Below are 18,075 nucleotides of genomic sequence, written 5' to 3' on the forward strand. Positions count from 1 at the left end.
AGTGGGTTTCCTAAACATTTTGGCCCCTGTGTCACTGCGCCTGCTGCACGATTCAAATCATAGCCCTGGTGCATGCAAAGTAACTGCACTTGTGACTGCTTGTTTAGTGGTAAAATATAGCAATTAACGATGTTCAGCGGGTTTCCTAGACCTTTAGTACCCTGTGCCACTGCACCCGATGCACCATTTAAATCATGGCCCTGGTGCCTGCAAGGTAAATACACTTGTGACTGCTTGTTTAGTACAAAATATAGCAATATTCAGAGTTCAGTGGGTTTCCTAGATCTTTTGGCCCCTGTGCCACTGCACCTGTCGCACCATTCAAATCATGGCCCTGGTGCCTGCAAGGTAACTGCACTTTTGTATGCTTGTTTAGTGGCAACATATAGCAATAATCTGTGTTCAGTGGGTTCCATAGACCTATGGGCCCCTGTCCCTCTGAACCTGCTTCACAATTCAATTAAGGACTCCGAGCCCGCAAGGACAAATGAGGTAATCGTTTATAGCCAGTAATGTATGTGCTCCAAAAAGCTATAGTTGCAGACAGAATACATAATTATTGTGTAGCTAAACATAAACACAAAAACTTTCATAAAACGTACCTTTAAACTTACACAACTATCCAAAACGAGTTGCCACAGATGTCATGAATAAAGCATATGCTTTACACATCAAAGTGAAAACCAAGCATTGTTACATCGTGTTACAATGTGGCTGGCTCTTTCCTGTGAAAAGATCTTATCATGTGCTTGACAGTGAATGGATCATGAACAATGTTAATTGGCCAAGATCACCATATGTTAGACTGACACTGAGACTGAAATGCAGTATCATAATTTGGGCCAGATGTATCAAGATTACATTTTGCGAGTCTATAATAGCGAATTTTACCGATTTGCTATTATAGACTCGCAAAATTCAATGTATGTAGGTTTTTGCAAAAATGTTGCGATTCCTACATATTCCTTAATAGCGAATTGCAAATTGCGAATCGCTATTAAAGAATGTCTTCCCATTCATTCCTATGGGCCTAGAGGCCCATAGGAATGAATGGAAAGATATTCGCAATTTGCGAGTACCAAATGTCTTCCCATTCATTCCTATGGGCCTAGAGGCCCATAGGAATGAATGGAAAGATATTCGCAATTTGCGAGTACCAAATAGGTACTTGCAAATTGCGAATGCAATTTCATGGGTGCAAGGGGGCCAAAAGGCACCCCTGAAATATGCATGTGTGCACATGTGGCCCACATACATGCCCTAAGGGCATGTATGTGCGTTACATGGCACTTAGAAACATGCAAGAAAGTGCATTTTTCTAGGAATTTGTTAATTACCACCAACTAGAAGTTAGTGGTAATTTACGATTCCTTGATGCTTATTCGCAATTTGCGATAGCTATCAGAATTGCATTTAGGGAATCGCAAATTGAGATTCCCTAACTGCATTCGCAATTCAGGTAACCGCAAATATTTGCGATTCCCCAAATTGGGAATTACAAATGTTTGATAGATTGCAAAACGCATTTTGCAAACGGTTTGCAATTGCAAAAAGCGTAGATACATCTGCCCGTTTGTTCCTTCAAAGGCAGTTTCACAATTTCAATGGACTCACCAAGAAGAGAAATTTTGAAAAAAACGTGCCAATGTTTTGTGCAGATGAAGAACGAAATACCTTTTGAGATGTGTAAAATAAAATTTAAAAAAGGGCAGAAGCAGGCTCCATGGAGAAAGTACGCTGCAATCCTCTTTTCTATAAATGCTCTCACTTTGAAGTCAGTCGAAAGCAAAATAAACACCAGGCTCTCAGGAAAACACAGTTTGACATTTAACCTTAGTCTCTGAATGCCTTGCAAATGTTACAAGATAGGCACAAGATTTAAAGGCCTGTTTATTACAGAAAACGAGTTCATAGAAGAATACTGTAAAAGTGTCTATAGCATGGAGAGATACAAACTCAAGCTGCACGGCCTAAAGCAAATAAAGCCAGCAAATCGAAAACCAGAAAGCGTGAGTTACAAACCATAAAGCAAATAGCAAGCCACGGGCCAAATGTATTCCCAGGTCAACTTTCTGAAAGTACCCATGATGTACTTTGCATACCAAACAGCAGCGCTGTCTGGTAAGCAGTGACCTAAAAATTAGTCCATTTCTTGCATAGCATTAACGTGTGTACAGCTGCCAATCTCAGCCTGACATTCCCAGCCCGTTTTAAAGTCCATATGATCCTATAAATGCAATCATACAGGATAACTAAAAACCACCCCAATTCAAAACCCTGAAGATGCCGCTAAATCCCAGAAAGTCAACCTCATGGACTGGTGCAACTTTTTTTAATATATAAATTGTCACTTGTTCCTGTTTGTGTGCGTATGCTGACAACACCAGGGCGTGTCCATTTTGTATCGAGACCGGGGTAGGATTCCGTGCTTTTGCCTGGATACTACATAATGAGGGCCTGCTTCTGCAATCATGGGAATCTCCTAAAAAGAGTCCTATCACGGATGGAGATTTGTATGGTTAATTGATCCCCTGGTGTGGTGGTCTGCCCATTGATGCCTCAGATGATTGGCTCCTCGTCCTAACAAGTGCAGTAGTTTTGTAAGCTGGATAATGATTCAAAGGCACCGAGAAGTGACTGTAGGTGATACTAGTAAAAGCAGGCAGAGATCAACATCTGCCAGGTCACCTCAATTACAAACTTATGAATGTCATCCATATTTTGTGCCTTTACTATCTCAAGAGGAAAGCGTAATCGCCTGTGTTGGTTTGTTTGCACAGGTAGTTGTATTGCTGTAGCCTCTATAAATGGGTGACTGCTTGTGAGGTTGACTATGTGCACTGGTGGCCATATATGTGATGGTCTGTCTGCATGGGCACCTGTATATTTGCTGATCTGTGTGGTTGCCTGTAAATATGTTGGTATGGGTATGCACTGTGGTGTGCTGTACCTGTATGCGTGCATGTATTTATGCAGTGTGTCTGTGTGCATGACCTGTACAGAAAGAAAATAAATTGACTTTGTTGTTCATGTTCCTAATATGGATAGTTCAACCTGTCAGATCATATGCAACCCTCTTTTAAAAAAGTGCTTGGATACAGACTGGGGCAGTAATCAAACCTGTAGTGGGCAACACTAAACCTTTTTACCCTACCCACTGCTTGAGTTTTTATGCACGTCATTGTCTAGCCCTTGCGTTCATTTATAAGGTCATTTATATAGATCATTCGGCCCTCTTGGTTGTGGGGCATGCTTAATGGTTAGTAGGTCCTGGACTATCTTAAGCATGGTCTCTTGGTTGGCAGATCTACCTAGTGTTGGGTGACTGTGCCCCAGCCTGACCATCTCATCTGGGTTGTCAAACTTTCCTCATGGCTAAATAATAGTAGTAGTCCTGGGCCACCCCTGGCCTCCTAAATGTCAACCTACTTGGTGTGTGGGAGATCTTGGGTCACCTTGCTTGGGGCCTCTTGGTTGTCACATCTAAGCAACAGTTGAGGAGCATGAGTCACATTAATTCCCTTCCAGGTGCTGATGGTAGGAGGAAGCGGACATGGTTCTTGTGCATCATTGGTCAAATCCGCTTAGCTATGAGAGCTAATAGGTAATTGGGTGACCATCAATAGCTTATTTGGTTCTACACTAATTGCCACTGGGTGGATCTGTTTGAACCTGGCCTCGTCCACCTGATTGTTGAGCTTATCTTATGTTTTGGTGGCTCTGGGTCACCGGGGCTGGGTACTCCTGGTTATCAGGCCTACCTGGCAGTCGGATGGCACTGGGCCACCTTGGCCAACTCCTCTTCGCAGTCAAAGGTCATCCTCTTCACCCCACTACTGGCAGCATACTTTATGTGCGTGAGCTGCTTACAGGGGTTGGCATAAATGATCCTGTCTGGTGAGACCCCATGGCCGAGGACCAGCTCTAGCTCCCCCTGCAGAAGAGACACGTTGCAGAAGACAACACTGATCACTGTACAGGAACTGTAGGGTTTAAATAAATATTAACAATTTACACAATTATATAGTGCACACTATTAGCAAACTTTCCTCTGAGTGGCAATGGAAGTTGTTGGTTAATATTGCCTAACTAATTTAATGACATAAGAAGGATGAAAGGCTGGGTCAACTGCCTTTACTCCCAATCTGTGATTTGCAGGCTACAAACAGATCTTTGCAGAAGACACATTAACCCAATAAGCAACACTGTGCCTCAAAGGTACAATGCTGATTTCTTAGGGCCCCCAATGTTCCAGCTGCCTGAGAAGCCCTGTACTACCAGGGTCTGGGCCCCACTCCCAAAATTTCCATTAGGGATCATTCTAATATTACCACAGAGAGGTAATGTGGTTTTATTCAATAATCATCCTCATCAATTATTATATTAATACTAATGTTCCAACAGAATGTTCCCAGTAATCAGTACCAATAATTTTGCTGGTAATCATTGTATTATATTGTGTGAGTTACATTTATATAACACTTCCCACCCGAAAGAGCTGCTGACATGCTCTGGAAGACGGGTAGCTTGCTCCACTGTAGGTTGTTCTTGTTTGAAAGGGTGTGGGTTTGTAGTGTGTTCTATGTTGCAAGTCTTCAACTCCAATGACTCATCAGCTATTTAGCTAATAATCAGATCCCCTCAATTATTTTGATGGCACCTATATTCCATCAGTGATTGTGCCAACAATCATGCCTCACTAAATGATATAAAAAAGTGATGCCTGGAATGCTTGAATTAAACTCAACCACTGGTAATTACCTGAGGTCGCATGCCAGTCCATCCTTATTTTGCACACACTGTCACTTCAGTTTGGACCTAGCTATATGCACATCAGTCTTGACCCTACTCCAATGGGAACAGTCCAGCACGAACTGCCAGGTCAGGACCTCCCCAAACCAAACGCAAGCAACCCTGGACCGGTTTTGCCCTAGTTAGGGCTCATCAGCCAGGTATTCCTTGCTTACAGTGATAGTGTGCAAGTGACCCACTTGGGCATACCCATCCCACATAGGGCAAAACACTAAAGTATACAAAAGAAGTGATGGAGGGAATGATTGAATTAAATCTCAGCCACTGGCAATTACTTGGGGTCGCATCCAGGGCCACCCTTATTTTGCACACCATGCCATCTCAGTTTGTACCCAGCCATATGCAAATCAGTCTTGACCCTGCTTCAGTGAAAAATGTCCAGCTGAAACTGCCAGGCTAGGTCGTCCCTGAACCGGAACACTAGCATCTCAAGAGCTGTTTTGCCCTAGTTAGGGCTCATCAGCCAGGTAGAGCATGGCTTCAATGAGAGAGTGTGCACTGGACCCATGTCCTGGCATACCAGCCCCACTTAGGGCAACACACTAAATTATATTAGTAATTACTCAGACCGTTTCTCAACCCATCATTATTTTGCACACCATGCCAGCTCATTTTGAACCCAGCCTAACACTGCTACAATGGGAATAGTTCAGCTTGAACTGACAGGCTAGGTCCTCCTTAAACAGGAACACAAACAACCCAGGACCAGTTTCACCCTAGTTAGGGCCACATCAGACATATTTCTAGCTTGGTTCCAATGACACACTGTTCACAGAACCCACATCTGGCATACCGGTCCCACCGAAGGTGACTCACTAAAGAATACAAAAAGATAACGGGTGGAATGCTTGAATTAATCTCAGCCACTGGAAATTACTCAGGGCGCATCCCAGTCCATCATTATTTTGCACACCATGCCACCTCAGTTCGCACTCAGCCATGTGCAATCAATCTTGACCGAGCTGCACTGGGAACAGTCCATTCTGAACTGCCAGGCCAGGACCTCCCTGAAACGGAACACAAGCAACCTAGGCATATGTCAATACTAACGTCCCATCAGATTGTTCCCAATTTTCAGCTTTAGTTATTTTGCTGATGATCCTTGTATTGTATTGTAGATTAGTTGCATTTATATAAAACTTAAATATTTATATAAAACGTCACAACCCTTATAGCTGATGAGGTGCTCTTGTAGATGGGTAGCATGCTCCTTTGTTGGTTAGACTTGTTTGGAAGGGAAGGGAGTGGGTTTGTAGCGTGTACTATGCTGGAAGGCTTCTGCTCCAACGACTCATCGGCTGTTTAGTCAGTAATCAGGTCCCTGCAATGATGTGATGGAAATTACATTCCATCAGTGATTGAACCAATAATCATGCCTCATTTGTTATTATTTCTGTTATCATGCAACAATATGTTTGCCTGTATTCATGCCTCTTAGTTATTTTGGCAGTATATCATGTTAACTGGATTTGTATAGCACGGCTAATCACCCAAGGGGCATCCAGGTGCTGCAGCAGGTGTGAAGGTCGACTGCAGGAATTTAGTGGAAGAGCCAGGTCTTCAGCTTCTTACAAATTTCCAGAAGCGAGGAGGTGGCCCTAAGGTGAAGTAGGCTGTTCCATGCTGGGGTGCGAGATATGAGAAGGTAAGCCCTCCTGATCTGCTTATGTGGAAGTAGGGTGTGTTTATGAGAGAGAGAGAGAGAGAGAGGAGCAGGGTGTAGATGTCTGGTGGGCTGGTGGAAGTGGGGGCAGGATTTGAGGTATGCTGATCCAATATTGTGCAGTGTTTTGTATACATGTCTGAGGTGTTTGAATTGGCGGTGTGTGTATACAGGGAGCCAGTGAAGGTCTCTGAGGTGAGGCATGATGTGGGTGTGTCAGGGAAGTTCCAGGATGAGTCTGGCGGCGGCGTTCTGAATGGTCTGGAGTCGGTGAAGGAGATGCTTGAGAATTCAAATGAAGAGTGCGTTGCTGTAGTCAAGTCTTCTGGCGAAAGGGGCGTGAGTGAGGGTACGCATGGTGCTCTTGGGAATCCAGCTGAAGATTTTTTGACGATTCGTAGCATGTGGAAGCAGGAGGAGCTGACTGCGTAAACGGTGTTGGGGTATGATTCCATGCACTGTGGGGCTCCCCCTGGGAAGCCCCCGTGCTCCTGGTACCAGTCTTCCAGAGTCTGACAGCAAGCTAAGGCTGATGCCGACCACAGACACAATTCTGCCCTCCTGCTGCTTAACCAAGCTCAACCAGGGGAAGGTAGAACAACAGGTTTCCTATCAAAGGGAGGTGTTACCACCTCCCAGAAAGGACATAGTGTATTGGACTGGAGTGGGGGTGCTTGCCAGCGCCACTAGACCACTTTGAAGGGCACATTTGGTACCCTCCATGCATACTCCAGTTGGAACCAGTTCAGGGAGCCATTGGCTCCAGTTCTAGCGTGAAACTGGACAAAGGAAATGAGAGTGTCCTCCCCACTGTCCAGCCACTCCTCTGGGAGGGACCCCTGAAATGTCCCAACCCTTTCCTTAGGGTACTTAAGGGCTTACCTGTGGGTGTCTCTGCACAGTCGTCGTGTGACAAGATTCAGATTCGAAACCACTTCATCTTCAACTGCCTGGGCATTTTGGACTTCATTGGACTTCGCTTTGGGAACCAAGACTGCATCTGGAAGACTCCTGCTGCTCCTGGTCTCGTCATCCAGCCAGTCTTCTGCATTGTCTGTGCCTGTACTCCATCCAGGTTCTTCTCCAGGCCTCTGGGCTCCAAGACACCCGAAGGAATTTCCCTTGGAGTGAAGGAGTCACTCTCCTGCATCAGCAGGCACTGCAATGAAGCTGGACGGTGTGCTGCTCCTGAGCTCCCATGAACTCCAAAAGATTCAGCAACACATGTGGTGGTTCTGCAACTCCCTCGAGGCCTGCACTGTCTTCTCAGCAAGTTTGAAATGCGTATCCCCCGTCGGGACCGCTGGAACAGAACCCCTGTGCATTGTGTTGACTTGCCGTTGCTAAGGCTTGCTGACTTTCTTCTCCAGAGATCTTCTGGCACCAAGAAGCTCCAGCCTCCAGCATTTCTTGCTACCAAGATATTCATCCTCACCACATCCTCTGCACCGTGGGCCTGCATTTTTGATGAGCTGCTCGAGGTCATCAAGCGACTCCTGTATCTCCGGCCTGTGGGTCCTCTTGAGGGTCTTCTGTAGCTTCAGTGGGCTCCCTTGTTGCTCGTGCCTGCTCTGACTCGCCTGCACTTGGTGAGTCCCTTGGACCTTGCTGGTCCCAACACTGCACCTTTTTCCTCTGCCACGTTTGTTGCCTCTGCCAAGGCTTGTTGGTGCTCCCGCCGGACACCGACCCCCTGGTTCTTGATATCTGACGTGGGACAGCTCATTAATGGCTCCTGGTATTCCACAGTGTTGCCTGGTCCGTACAGCTGTAGCGCCAAGGTCACTATCAACTCTCCTGCATCTTCCAACAACGGTGGGCATTCGTCTTCCGTGCATCCTGGTTACTTCTGAGTGGCATATACTCTGTCCCCTCTGCTTGCACGTACCTCTCTTCCTGAATACACCCTTCGATTCCACAGGACTCTTTCACCTTCTTCACCAGCAGCATCTTTTTTAAGTCCTCCATTGGAGTCTACCGCGGCTCCCGACGTCACTTCGCACCTATGCACCCAGTTTCCCTAGTATAGGTATCCTGGTTCTCAGGGTATCCGTAGGTGGGGTGACTCTCCAACCTTCCATCTTCCATGTGGTTTCTTCAGGGTCCTCTGGGAAGGGTCCTTCTTCTTGAAAACTGCAACCGCAACTTCCCCATTGACTTGTATTGAGCGCTCAGTCGTGTTTCCACTCTGCACACAGCCTCTGTGGGGTTCCTGGGTACTTACCTTGGGTGGTTTCTTGGATCCCCACCTCCTCTAAGTCTTCTGGGTCCAGTCTCGACTTCAGTCGTGATTCACATTCCACTTTATTAGTATATGATTTGGCCTCCCCCTGGAGACCTCTGTGTATTTGTGCTACTTACCTGTTCTATTACTGAAGTACTGTGTGTATTATGATTATATCTCTGGGGAGGAGATATTGCAATGTGTTAGTGAGTATTTATAATAAATACATATTTTTATAACTACACTGTGTAGTTCTTTTTCACTTAACTTGCACTACATGATTAGTATTGGTAAAACATGCTGCTTCACACTCTTTCTGGACTAAGCCTGAAGGCTGCTCTCCACAGCTTTCTAAGGTTCTCTAAGACCACTAAAATCACCATAAGGGTTGTCTGGATTAGTGCAGCTTGTCCACTTTCATAAGTGTGCACCATATACTAAGCCAGCCTCCTACACCAGGTACTTTTCTGATTGTTCTATTGTAATCTGATGGTTGTTATAAGTCCATCCACCGCCTGATGCCTTTTTCTTCTGACTTGTACCTACTTGTGTCTTCTTCAAGTTAACCTCTACATTATTAGTGGTTGTATATGTGTAGAGTTGATTAAGCAACCATTTCAACCCTACCCTCGTGAGGCTGAAGAGGGCAAGGTCGTCGACATACAGACTTGGACTCCGACGATCTTTGGTGGATGACAATTAACTGTGTCCAATACCTTAGAGAGGTCAACTATGAATAGATTAAAATTAAGATGATCCCCATGTTGCTTGCATTGTGGGTGGGTGAAGGGGCAGGTCCAATCTCTGATGGTAACCTGGTGGAATCCCAGGAGGAGGTTTTGTTCCTGAAAATTAGGACTTCCATCTTATCCGTGTTGAGTTTCAGACAGTTTGTTCTCATCCATTCTGCTATGCGGATCATGTATTTGGGGAAGTTCGATCTGGTTGTGGGAAATATGTCTGAAATAGAGAGGATGAGATGAGTATCATTGACATAGGAGAGGATTGAGATGCAATAGGATCTGAAGACGTCCACAAGTGGTCTCCTGTAAATGTTGAGTAGGCTGGGGCTGGGGCTGAGGAATGATCCTAGAGGGACTCCGCAGAGCAGGTCTTTTGGCTCTGATGTGTGGGGTGGGAGTCTGCCTCTGAGTTCTACTTGTGAGAAAGGAGCATATCCATTCGAGTGTGGGCCTTGTATGCCTGTGTTGTGCAGTCTTTTGATGAGGTTGGAGTGAGACACAATATAAATATATATCTTTGCAATACAATAAAAAGAAGGGGATGGAGGTTTGCCCACCACTAAAAAGGAAACAGTTGTATATATTTTAGGACATTAAAATGTGGGAGGTCCATTGAAGATGATGAAGTGGGTCTTCCAATGTTTGCCTTTCTCTTTCTCCCTTTTTAATTTAGAACTTTCTACATTCAGTGGGTGGAATGTTTTAATAGCCTTATAGTCCTTCTGCCTCAGGCTATACCAGTTGTTAAAGGCCCTCTCCCTCGTTATAGGACCCTGGCACTTGGGTTCAGCGATTTAACAACTGGGCTATAAGGTTATGTTACATTGCAGGGTAGATTGATTATGTTATGCTTAACACTTACACATACACACACACAGATATTTTTTTTTGTTTTTAAATGAATACCATCGAGGATGCAATACAACTTTATAACAAAGTAATTCAATATTTTGTAAAGGCTAACGTGTTTTATAAACTGCGTTGTCAGTTACTTTGTTGTAATGAAACGTGTGGTAAGGACTGACATTCCATTTATTTATATCACTAGTATGCAAGATTAAAAAGACCTGCATGGGAATAATTTGACCCTGTTAGGAGGTTGACATGTTTCATCCCTAAATCAAGTGCCCTATATGAGGACTTGGGTCTTTCTTCAGGACCGAAAGCCCTCTGTGAATGGTTCCTATCAACGAATTGTGAATCTTGATTAGTCACTGTAAATCACTATGCTCATAACATTTTTTTTAAAACACCAATCCAGGTTAATCCTTTGGTAGGCTATATTTCCAGCATCCCAGGAAACTTGTAGGGGCAAAACATAAACAGCAGAACAAAAGTTACTAAACAACCATCTAAGATTCAAGAATATAAACTCTTATTAGTGATACAAAAATGTGTTTTGTATAATCCTGACTGCTCTCTATGGTTTTGCCACTATGCCCAGTTGTGATGTCACTGCTCACTTGACAAAATGAAGAAAAAAACATGCAACGCCTCACTCATGCTCATGTACCACTCTCTACCAAAAATGTGGATAAACACGTTTTGATCAGTGTCAAGAGGGGCCGTCTCATGAAGCATGCCACCTAAGAGTGGGTAAGGCCCTTCCACCCTATAAATAAAGGAGTTGACCTGTCATTCATAAACACCAGAGACAGGACACTCATACCTTACAGTCACACCACAGTTTTTATACACCCAGGAGTACAGTTGGTTGTAAGTCTCCTAGATCACTCTTTTCCTGCCTTTGGGTCTAAAAGTCTGGTTTATAGCACCTTGCCTGGGTAGAAACCCATTGTCTTCAACAGGAGGACAGGCCTCCAGGACACTTGGGGATTTCTCAACAAAGAGCTGCCTCTAAAAGGCCAGCACGATTGGGCAACAGAGAGCCACTTGCCAAGCTGTGATTTACTCCATAGAACTCGTGCTGGCCCTGCAGAAGAGGTGGTAGGTCAGAGAATCAAGAGACTGGGCATCTGGATATGGGATATGTGCACAGATGTATTAAAGACACTGACGCTAACTTACCTTGCTGGCGCAGTCGAAGCCGGTGCCGAGTTTTGCCAGGATTTGGATCACCTCTTTGCTGTCGTTGCACTTGACGGAGTAGAAGGGTTTTACTCTGGGAAGAACCTTCTGGAAATGCCAGTGCTTCTTCACCACCTCTCCCAAGTCTGCCACCATGAAGGCCTCTCGGTCGTCCTGACAAACAGTGCAGGGTTGTATGGTTAGGCGATGCTCTTCAGAGCAGAAGCAAACTGATGTATTGGTAAATCTGGAGATGTCCCACGAGCCGGTGCCTGCGGCTTAGTGGTCTCCAGATGTATCACATAGCTGCTTAATATTAATATTTCGCATTTCTCTTCTCAAACTCTGCTCTAAGCGTAATTGTCCTCGTTCCTTCATGTGAAGGGCACTTGCCTGGCACCTTCCTATAAACTTGATCTTCCTGAACCTTCTGAGAATCTTCAGTCTACTCTTGCCCTGTTTTACTGCTGAATCACCTCATTCCCTCTTGTAAATGTTCATCCATTATCTCTGGTAACGTGACTTTCTTTCTTCCCTCTTGTCAAAACCCCTCTACCCATGTTACTTTCTTAAATTCTTGCCTGTCCTTCTTCCCTCTTGTAAAGGGCCCTTGCCTTACACCTTCCTGCAAAGTTCCCATTCTCCGCGCCCTTTTGTAAAATTCCTACACCATATTCCCTCTCGTAATGTCCCCCTCCTCAAACTGTTCTATAAGTTAACTCTCCTCAGTTTCTCGTGTAAAGCAGCCTCTCCTCAAACTCATCCATAAAGATCCTTTCCTAATGTTCTCTTTTAAAGTTTCCTGGTTTTTGGCCTTCTTGGAAAATGTAGTGTTCTCTCACTCTTAAGGTTCTCTTTTTAGGTCTCGCCTGACCCAGCGCATGCGTTGGTTAGGTCTCGCCTGACCCAGTCTGTCGAGACTTATTGAGAGGGCTCCAAAAAGTGCTACCAGGCCAGCCTACAGCTACAGTGCATGTGCGCGGGCGCGCGCTCCGCGCTTGACCGAGCTTACTTTCACTTTCGCGGCCACAGGGCCGCTTTGCATAGCCAATAGGTCTCGCGGCTTTTGGGACTTTATACGTATTTAGTTATGCAACTGTTGCATGGCTAAACACTTATAAGATCCCAAAGGCGAGACCTATTGGCTATGCCAATGCTTGTTTGGGTATCCCCTAGCGATGCTCATTTTTGTGGCATCCATTTGAAATTTAGACTGATCGTGCCCTCCTATAAAGTTCCGTTTCTTCTTCTTATTTTAACAATTCCCAAGTCATCATGTAAACTTCATTCTTATCCCATTCTCTTATAACCTTTACTTGTAATCTTTACATACTTTGTGTTCAGCCCGCCCATCCGTCCTCTCTTGTACTCTTAAGTAGTCTCGCCGTGTTACTTTGCACAACTCACTGATGCCCGTGTAGTTAGCTCTCCAGGCCTTTCATAAACTTCACTTGCCGCATTTATTTTATTTTTCTTATAAAGTTTACTCTTTTTGTGTGCACGCGTAAAGGTCACTTCAGAGCCTTCTTTTAACCCCCCCTCCCCCCCCCACTCCCCCCACACCGGGCTTCTTACAATTCTAACATGTTTTTATGTTTCCACTCTCCTCCAGAATTTTTGTTAACTTCAGGGGTTTATTTTGTAAAATTCACTCTCCTTAATCTTAATTTAAACGTTGAGTCTGCTTGGGTCAGTTTATAACCTTCAGGGTCCACAGATTATCTGCCCTGCCTGACCTGCTGTGTTTTACACGTGCCAAGGTGCGCTGGTTCACTGAATTAGTAGTAAAGTACAAAACAGTTGTTGGGGCTCTAGTGGAAAGGACACAGCATCACGAACACACGAGTGACGCACCGTGATTCGCAAACCTATTGAAAACTGCTCCACTCAGATATTACCAAAAGAACGTGTCTCGGGAATTCTCGAGTCACGATCTGTCGACGTGAGACACTTCTCCATGGGTTGTTTGTTGCCTGTTTTTGTTCAAGACTCTCACGGTTACCTTTTGAATTTGCTTATATTTATTATGTACATTGTTTGACAGAGAGAAAGGTTTCAGCTATGTAGTCTACTCACCGGCAGAGAGCGCTCTAGGACCATCTGCTCCAGGACGTCCCACGAAGACGTCTCTCCTTCCATCAGAGTGAACATATCAGCTGGTTTGGTCTCTCTGAAACAGATTAGAAGCAAATGTTCACGCTGTGTCAGGTAATGTGGACGAATGGGAAATCGGAGGAGTAATTTTGTGGAATAATACTGTTGGTAAACCAGTGGGGCCGGGAACACCTCGCCACGGCCCGCAAGGCTCTAGTGACCACAAGGGTCTTGCTGTCAGACTCAGAGGTGTAGTACAGTACCCCAATTTATTATACTTATGTATTCCAGGGGGCCTATTTACATGCCCCTTGCGCCGCCAGTACGTCACTTTTAGTGACGCACCTGCGGTGCATTTTGCTGTCCATATTTAAAAGTGTGGTGTTTGAGGGTGGCAGACCAAGGGGTGGTGAGGCCTATGGGGGCAGGACACAAAAGGACACAACAGCAGGGGTTACTGGAGTGGGCCCAAGACCTCGAGCGGTCTCGCGCCCTTTTATTTATACCGTCGGGCGTGCCCGCCCTCCGGGTGCGTGGGTGCGTGAGTAGCGTGCTGGAACGGGCCGGGTGGCTCCGTTACCACATCCCTCCAATCTTTCAGATACAGAGATCATTTATCGCCAAACCATTCAGTTCTTGTGCACACCACGCAAAGTCTCTCAGTCTCTTACTTGGGGCCGGGTTTGGCCGAAGTCCATACGGCCGGCTCCTGGGAGCGTCTCCTCGGCCTGTACCTCCTGCCCCACAGACACTGGGCACCTCTGTCTCGGCGGAGGGCCCGCTTTCTCGATCGCCCGCCCCGGGCAGTGGGGTTGCGCTCTGCGATGGGCTCGCCGGCGTTCCTGGTGAGCCGCACCCCTCCGGGGCTTCCAACTCTTCCTCCTCCTGGTCGGTCTCGGGGACGCCAGATGTTATTCGTTTGAACCAAGACGCATTTCGCGTTACTGTCCGCGTCCCTCTCCTGGCGGACACCATGGTGCCCCGCACTCCGGTCACTTCCCACACCTCCGGTTCGAACGGGGTACGATACTTCCAATTCGGGTACCGGTCCTTCAGGATGACCCCATCTCCCACCTGGAGACTCCTCCCCCGGGCTCTCCTCTTCAGACTGGCTTTCTCGTTGGAGGTCCGCCTTCTCCCTTGCGCCGCCTCTTGGTCTAGCGGCGTGGGCAGCCACACATGACTCGCCGGGATATTGTCCCTGGGGGCCTTCTTGAACAGAAGGTGCGCTGGCGCACACCTGGTGGTACAGTGGGGGGGTCCGCCGGTAGGCACTTAGGAACTGCGAGAGGCACTGATCCGCATCTTCTCCTTGCTCGACTCCAATTCTCAGCGCCCGGTTCATCGTGCGCATGAAACGCTCCACCTCCCCATTCGCCTGGGGCCACTGCGGGGTAATCCTCCTGTGTCTGACTCCTCGAGCCGCAAGGTATTCCTGGAATTCTCGCCCCTGGAACGGGGGCCCGTTGTCCGATCGGACTTCCTCCGGCAGGCCCATCATGGCAAATATGCGATCTAGCGCCGCTCGCACCTGGCTGAACGCCGTTGATGACACTACTTCCACCACCGGGAACTTGGAGTGTGAGTCCACCACCACTAAGGTGTGTCGCCCATCCGGGAACGAACCAAAGTCTATACTCAGCTTGGACCAGGGTTCCAGACAGGGCTCCTCCGTGATCACTGGGTGAGGCGTCGGCTCCCCCCCCCGTGATGTTGCACGAGTGACAGCTGCGGATGGCTTCCTCAACCAGCGCGTCCATCCGCGGGAACCACACCTTGCTCCGCAGCCTTGCCTTGGTCTTGGAGATGCCTTGATGCCCTTGGTGTGCCAACCTGACCACCTCTCCTTGGAGACTCATCGGGATGACGAGGGTTGCTCCTCGCAGGACCACGCCGTGCGGCCCCTCGCTGAGTTCACTCCGCGCGTTCCACACCTGCTGTCGATACACTTTCTCCTCTTCGGTGAGGGCCTGCACTCCATCCAGGAAGTTCCGCCAGTGGTGGGTCGCCAGCGTGCGCTTCACCTTCACGAGGCAGTCGTCCAGTTCCGTGGCTTTGCCGATGTCTTCCAACGTGAGTGCCACCGGGCATGCAGCTTGCGACACTAGTCGGACGAACTCCTCCGTCTCCGCCTCATCCGCCTGATCAGGGCGCACCGGCTCCGGGTGGCGGGACAGGAAGTCCGCTGGGTTGCTGGCCCCGGGTCGGAACACGACCTCAAATCGGTACGCTTGTAACTGGACTGCCCATCTCTCGATCCTCGGGGGCCCTAGCCTCGCCGTGCCAGCGAAGAGCGGAACCAGGGGCTTGTGGTCGGTGACCACCCGGAAGTCGTGCCCATACAGGTAGAGATGGAAATGTTGGCAGGCCCACTTGATGGCCAGCGCCTCCCGCTCGATCTGCGCGTACCTCATCTCCGTAGCCGTCAGAGCCCTGCTGGCATACGCGGTCGGGACCCATTCTTTCGCCTCCGTCTCCTGCATCAGGACCGCGCCCAGCCCCACGGGGCTCGCGTCCACCACCACCTCTGTCCGCCGGTGGGGCCTGAAGTACGCCATCACCTTGTCATCGATCAGCGCGTCCTTGACCGCTTGGAACGCCATATCTTCCTTGGCCGTCCAGGTCCACGGGTGACCACTCTTCGTGAGAAGCCGGAGCGGCTCCGACAGGGACGCCAGATTGGGAATGAACCGCCCGCAGTAGGTTGCCATCCCCAGGAAGCTCCTGACCTCGGTGGCCGATGTGGGCCTCGGGGCAGCGCGGATCGCTACCGCTTTCTTCGGATCCACTCTCAGGCCTTCCCTCGAGAAGATGTAGCCGAAGAATTCGACCGACTCCTGGTAGAAGGAGCACTTGGCCTCGTGCAGGGTGAGTCCACTATCCGCTAGCCGCTGCAGCGTGTCACGCAGATGCCGATGGTGTTCTTCCAGAGTTCGTGAGAACACCAGAATGTCGTCACTTAGGTTGATGACTCCCTGGAGACCCGAGAGAGTCTCCCGTATGGCGTTTTGGAAAACTTCGGCCGCTGACGAGATCCCGAAGCTCAGCCGCTTATACCTCCGCAGGCCAACGTGGGTGGAGAAGGTGGTTATGTTGCGGCTGTCGGGGTGGAGTTCAAGCTGGTGGTACCCCGCGTTGAGGTCCAATTTCGTGAACCACTGCGTGCCGTTGAGGTCGGCCACAATATCGTCCATGGTGGGCGTGAGGTGTCTTTCGCGCTTGACTGCCTTGTTTGGGAGGCGCATGTCTACGCACAGTCGGATGGCGCCGGGCTGCTTGGGTTTGGGCGCCACGACCAGGGGGGACACCCACGGGGTCGGACCCGACACCTTCTCAATCACCCCCAAGTCTTCCAATTTTTGCAACTCCTCTTCTACCTGTGGTCGCAGGAGGAATGGTATTCTCCGGTGACGCAGCGCCATGGGCCGGACCGTCGGGTCCACGTGTAGTCTGAACTGCTTTCCGCGTAGGCATCCTAGACCTTGAAACAGCATCGGAAAGTCCTTCAGTATCTCCCTTGCATGCAGCTCGTGCACCTGATTTGCGAAGAATACCAGCGCCAGATCTTCGGCGGTGTGGCAGCTCAGCAGGGTGCCCCTCTTACCTTCCGCCACGTGGAAGGTCGTGGCCAACTTCCGGCCTTCGCTGACGACTTCGACGTCAATCACCCCTCGCAGGGACAGTGGCCGGTCACTGTCGTACGTGTAGATGAGGGCTTTGGAGGGTCTCAGGGGTGGCCGTGGCGACAACCTCTCATACTGGCCGCTGTCCATGACGTTCACCGACGCCCCCGTGTCGATGAGAGCACTCACCGGGGACCCGGCCACCAGGATGTCACACATGGGCGGCGGTCTTCTCTTCGTGCCTTCCCGGCCTACAAACGACACGAAGAACACTTCCTCTTCTTCTTCCCCATCTCCCTCGAACTGTGGCGTGGAGTTTTCGCGCAGGGCGGCGGATTCTTCCACCGTCAGTTGGTGTACGCGCGCCGGAGCCCCACGTGGGCCGGAAGCGCCTCCGCGCCCCCTGCGGCTGCTCCTGCAGACCTTCGCAAAGTGGTTCGCTCGGCCGCACTTCAGACATGTTTGTCCCATGGCGACGCACCGGCCGCCAGGTGGGTGACCTAGGCCGCAGTTGCCACATGTGCTGCCCTGCGGAGCCCTTGCGGCTCCTCGCTGATTGGTCGGTCGATTCTGCAGCGTGTCCACTCTCTCTTCCTTGATCGCTGGCGGTTTCTGGGCAGCCGCAGGCCGGTTGAGGGCCGCCTCCATTGCATCCGCTCGAGCATTGGACAGCTCGTGAGACCGGCCTAGGACCAGGATGTTGTCGAGGGAGATGCCTGGCTCCCGCAGGATGAGACGCCGCAGCGGGACCGATCTGCACCCTTGAATGAGCTGAGCCCGGATCTCCGCCCTTTGGTCTGGCAGCTCACAGGACAGGGAGAGCTTCCGCAGGCGTGCATAGAAGACGTCAATGCTTTCATTTTCTTCCTGTCGCGCCTGGCGCAGCTT

At 48.9% G+C, this 18,075-nt stretch overlaps 1 protein-coding gene across 1 annotated transcript in view; it reads right to left on the minus strand.

The window, feature by feature from the left end:
- Positions 1-18,075, minus strand: part of LOC146857749 (antizyme inhibitor 2-like) — a 150,889-nt gene that overhangs the window by 109,150 nt on the left and 23,664 nt on the right. Inside the window, exons 2-4 of the mRNA XM_085647072.1 lie at positions 13,547-13,640; positions 11,471-11,644; positions 3,762-3,934 (exon numbers count right to left, since the gene is read on the minus strand). Coding sequence (XP_085503198.1) covers positions 3,762-3,934; positions 11,471-11,644; positions 13,547-13,640 — 441 coding nt within the window. The remainder of the gene's footprint in view (positions 1-3,761; positions 3,935-11,470; positions 11,645-13,546; positions 13,641-18,075) is intronic.

Source organism: Triturus cristatus, chromosome 3_2 (assembly GCF_964204655.1).
Source record: "Triturus cristatus chromosome 3_2, aTriCri1.1, whole genome shotgun sequence".
Classification (NCBI taxonomy): Eukaryota; Metazoa; Chordata; class Amphibia; order Caudata; family Salamandridae; genus Triturus; species Triturus cristatus.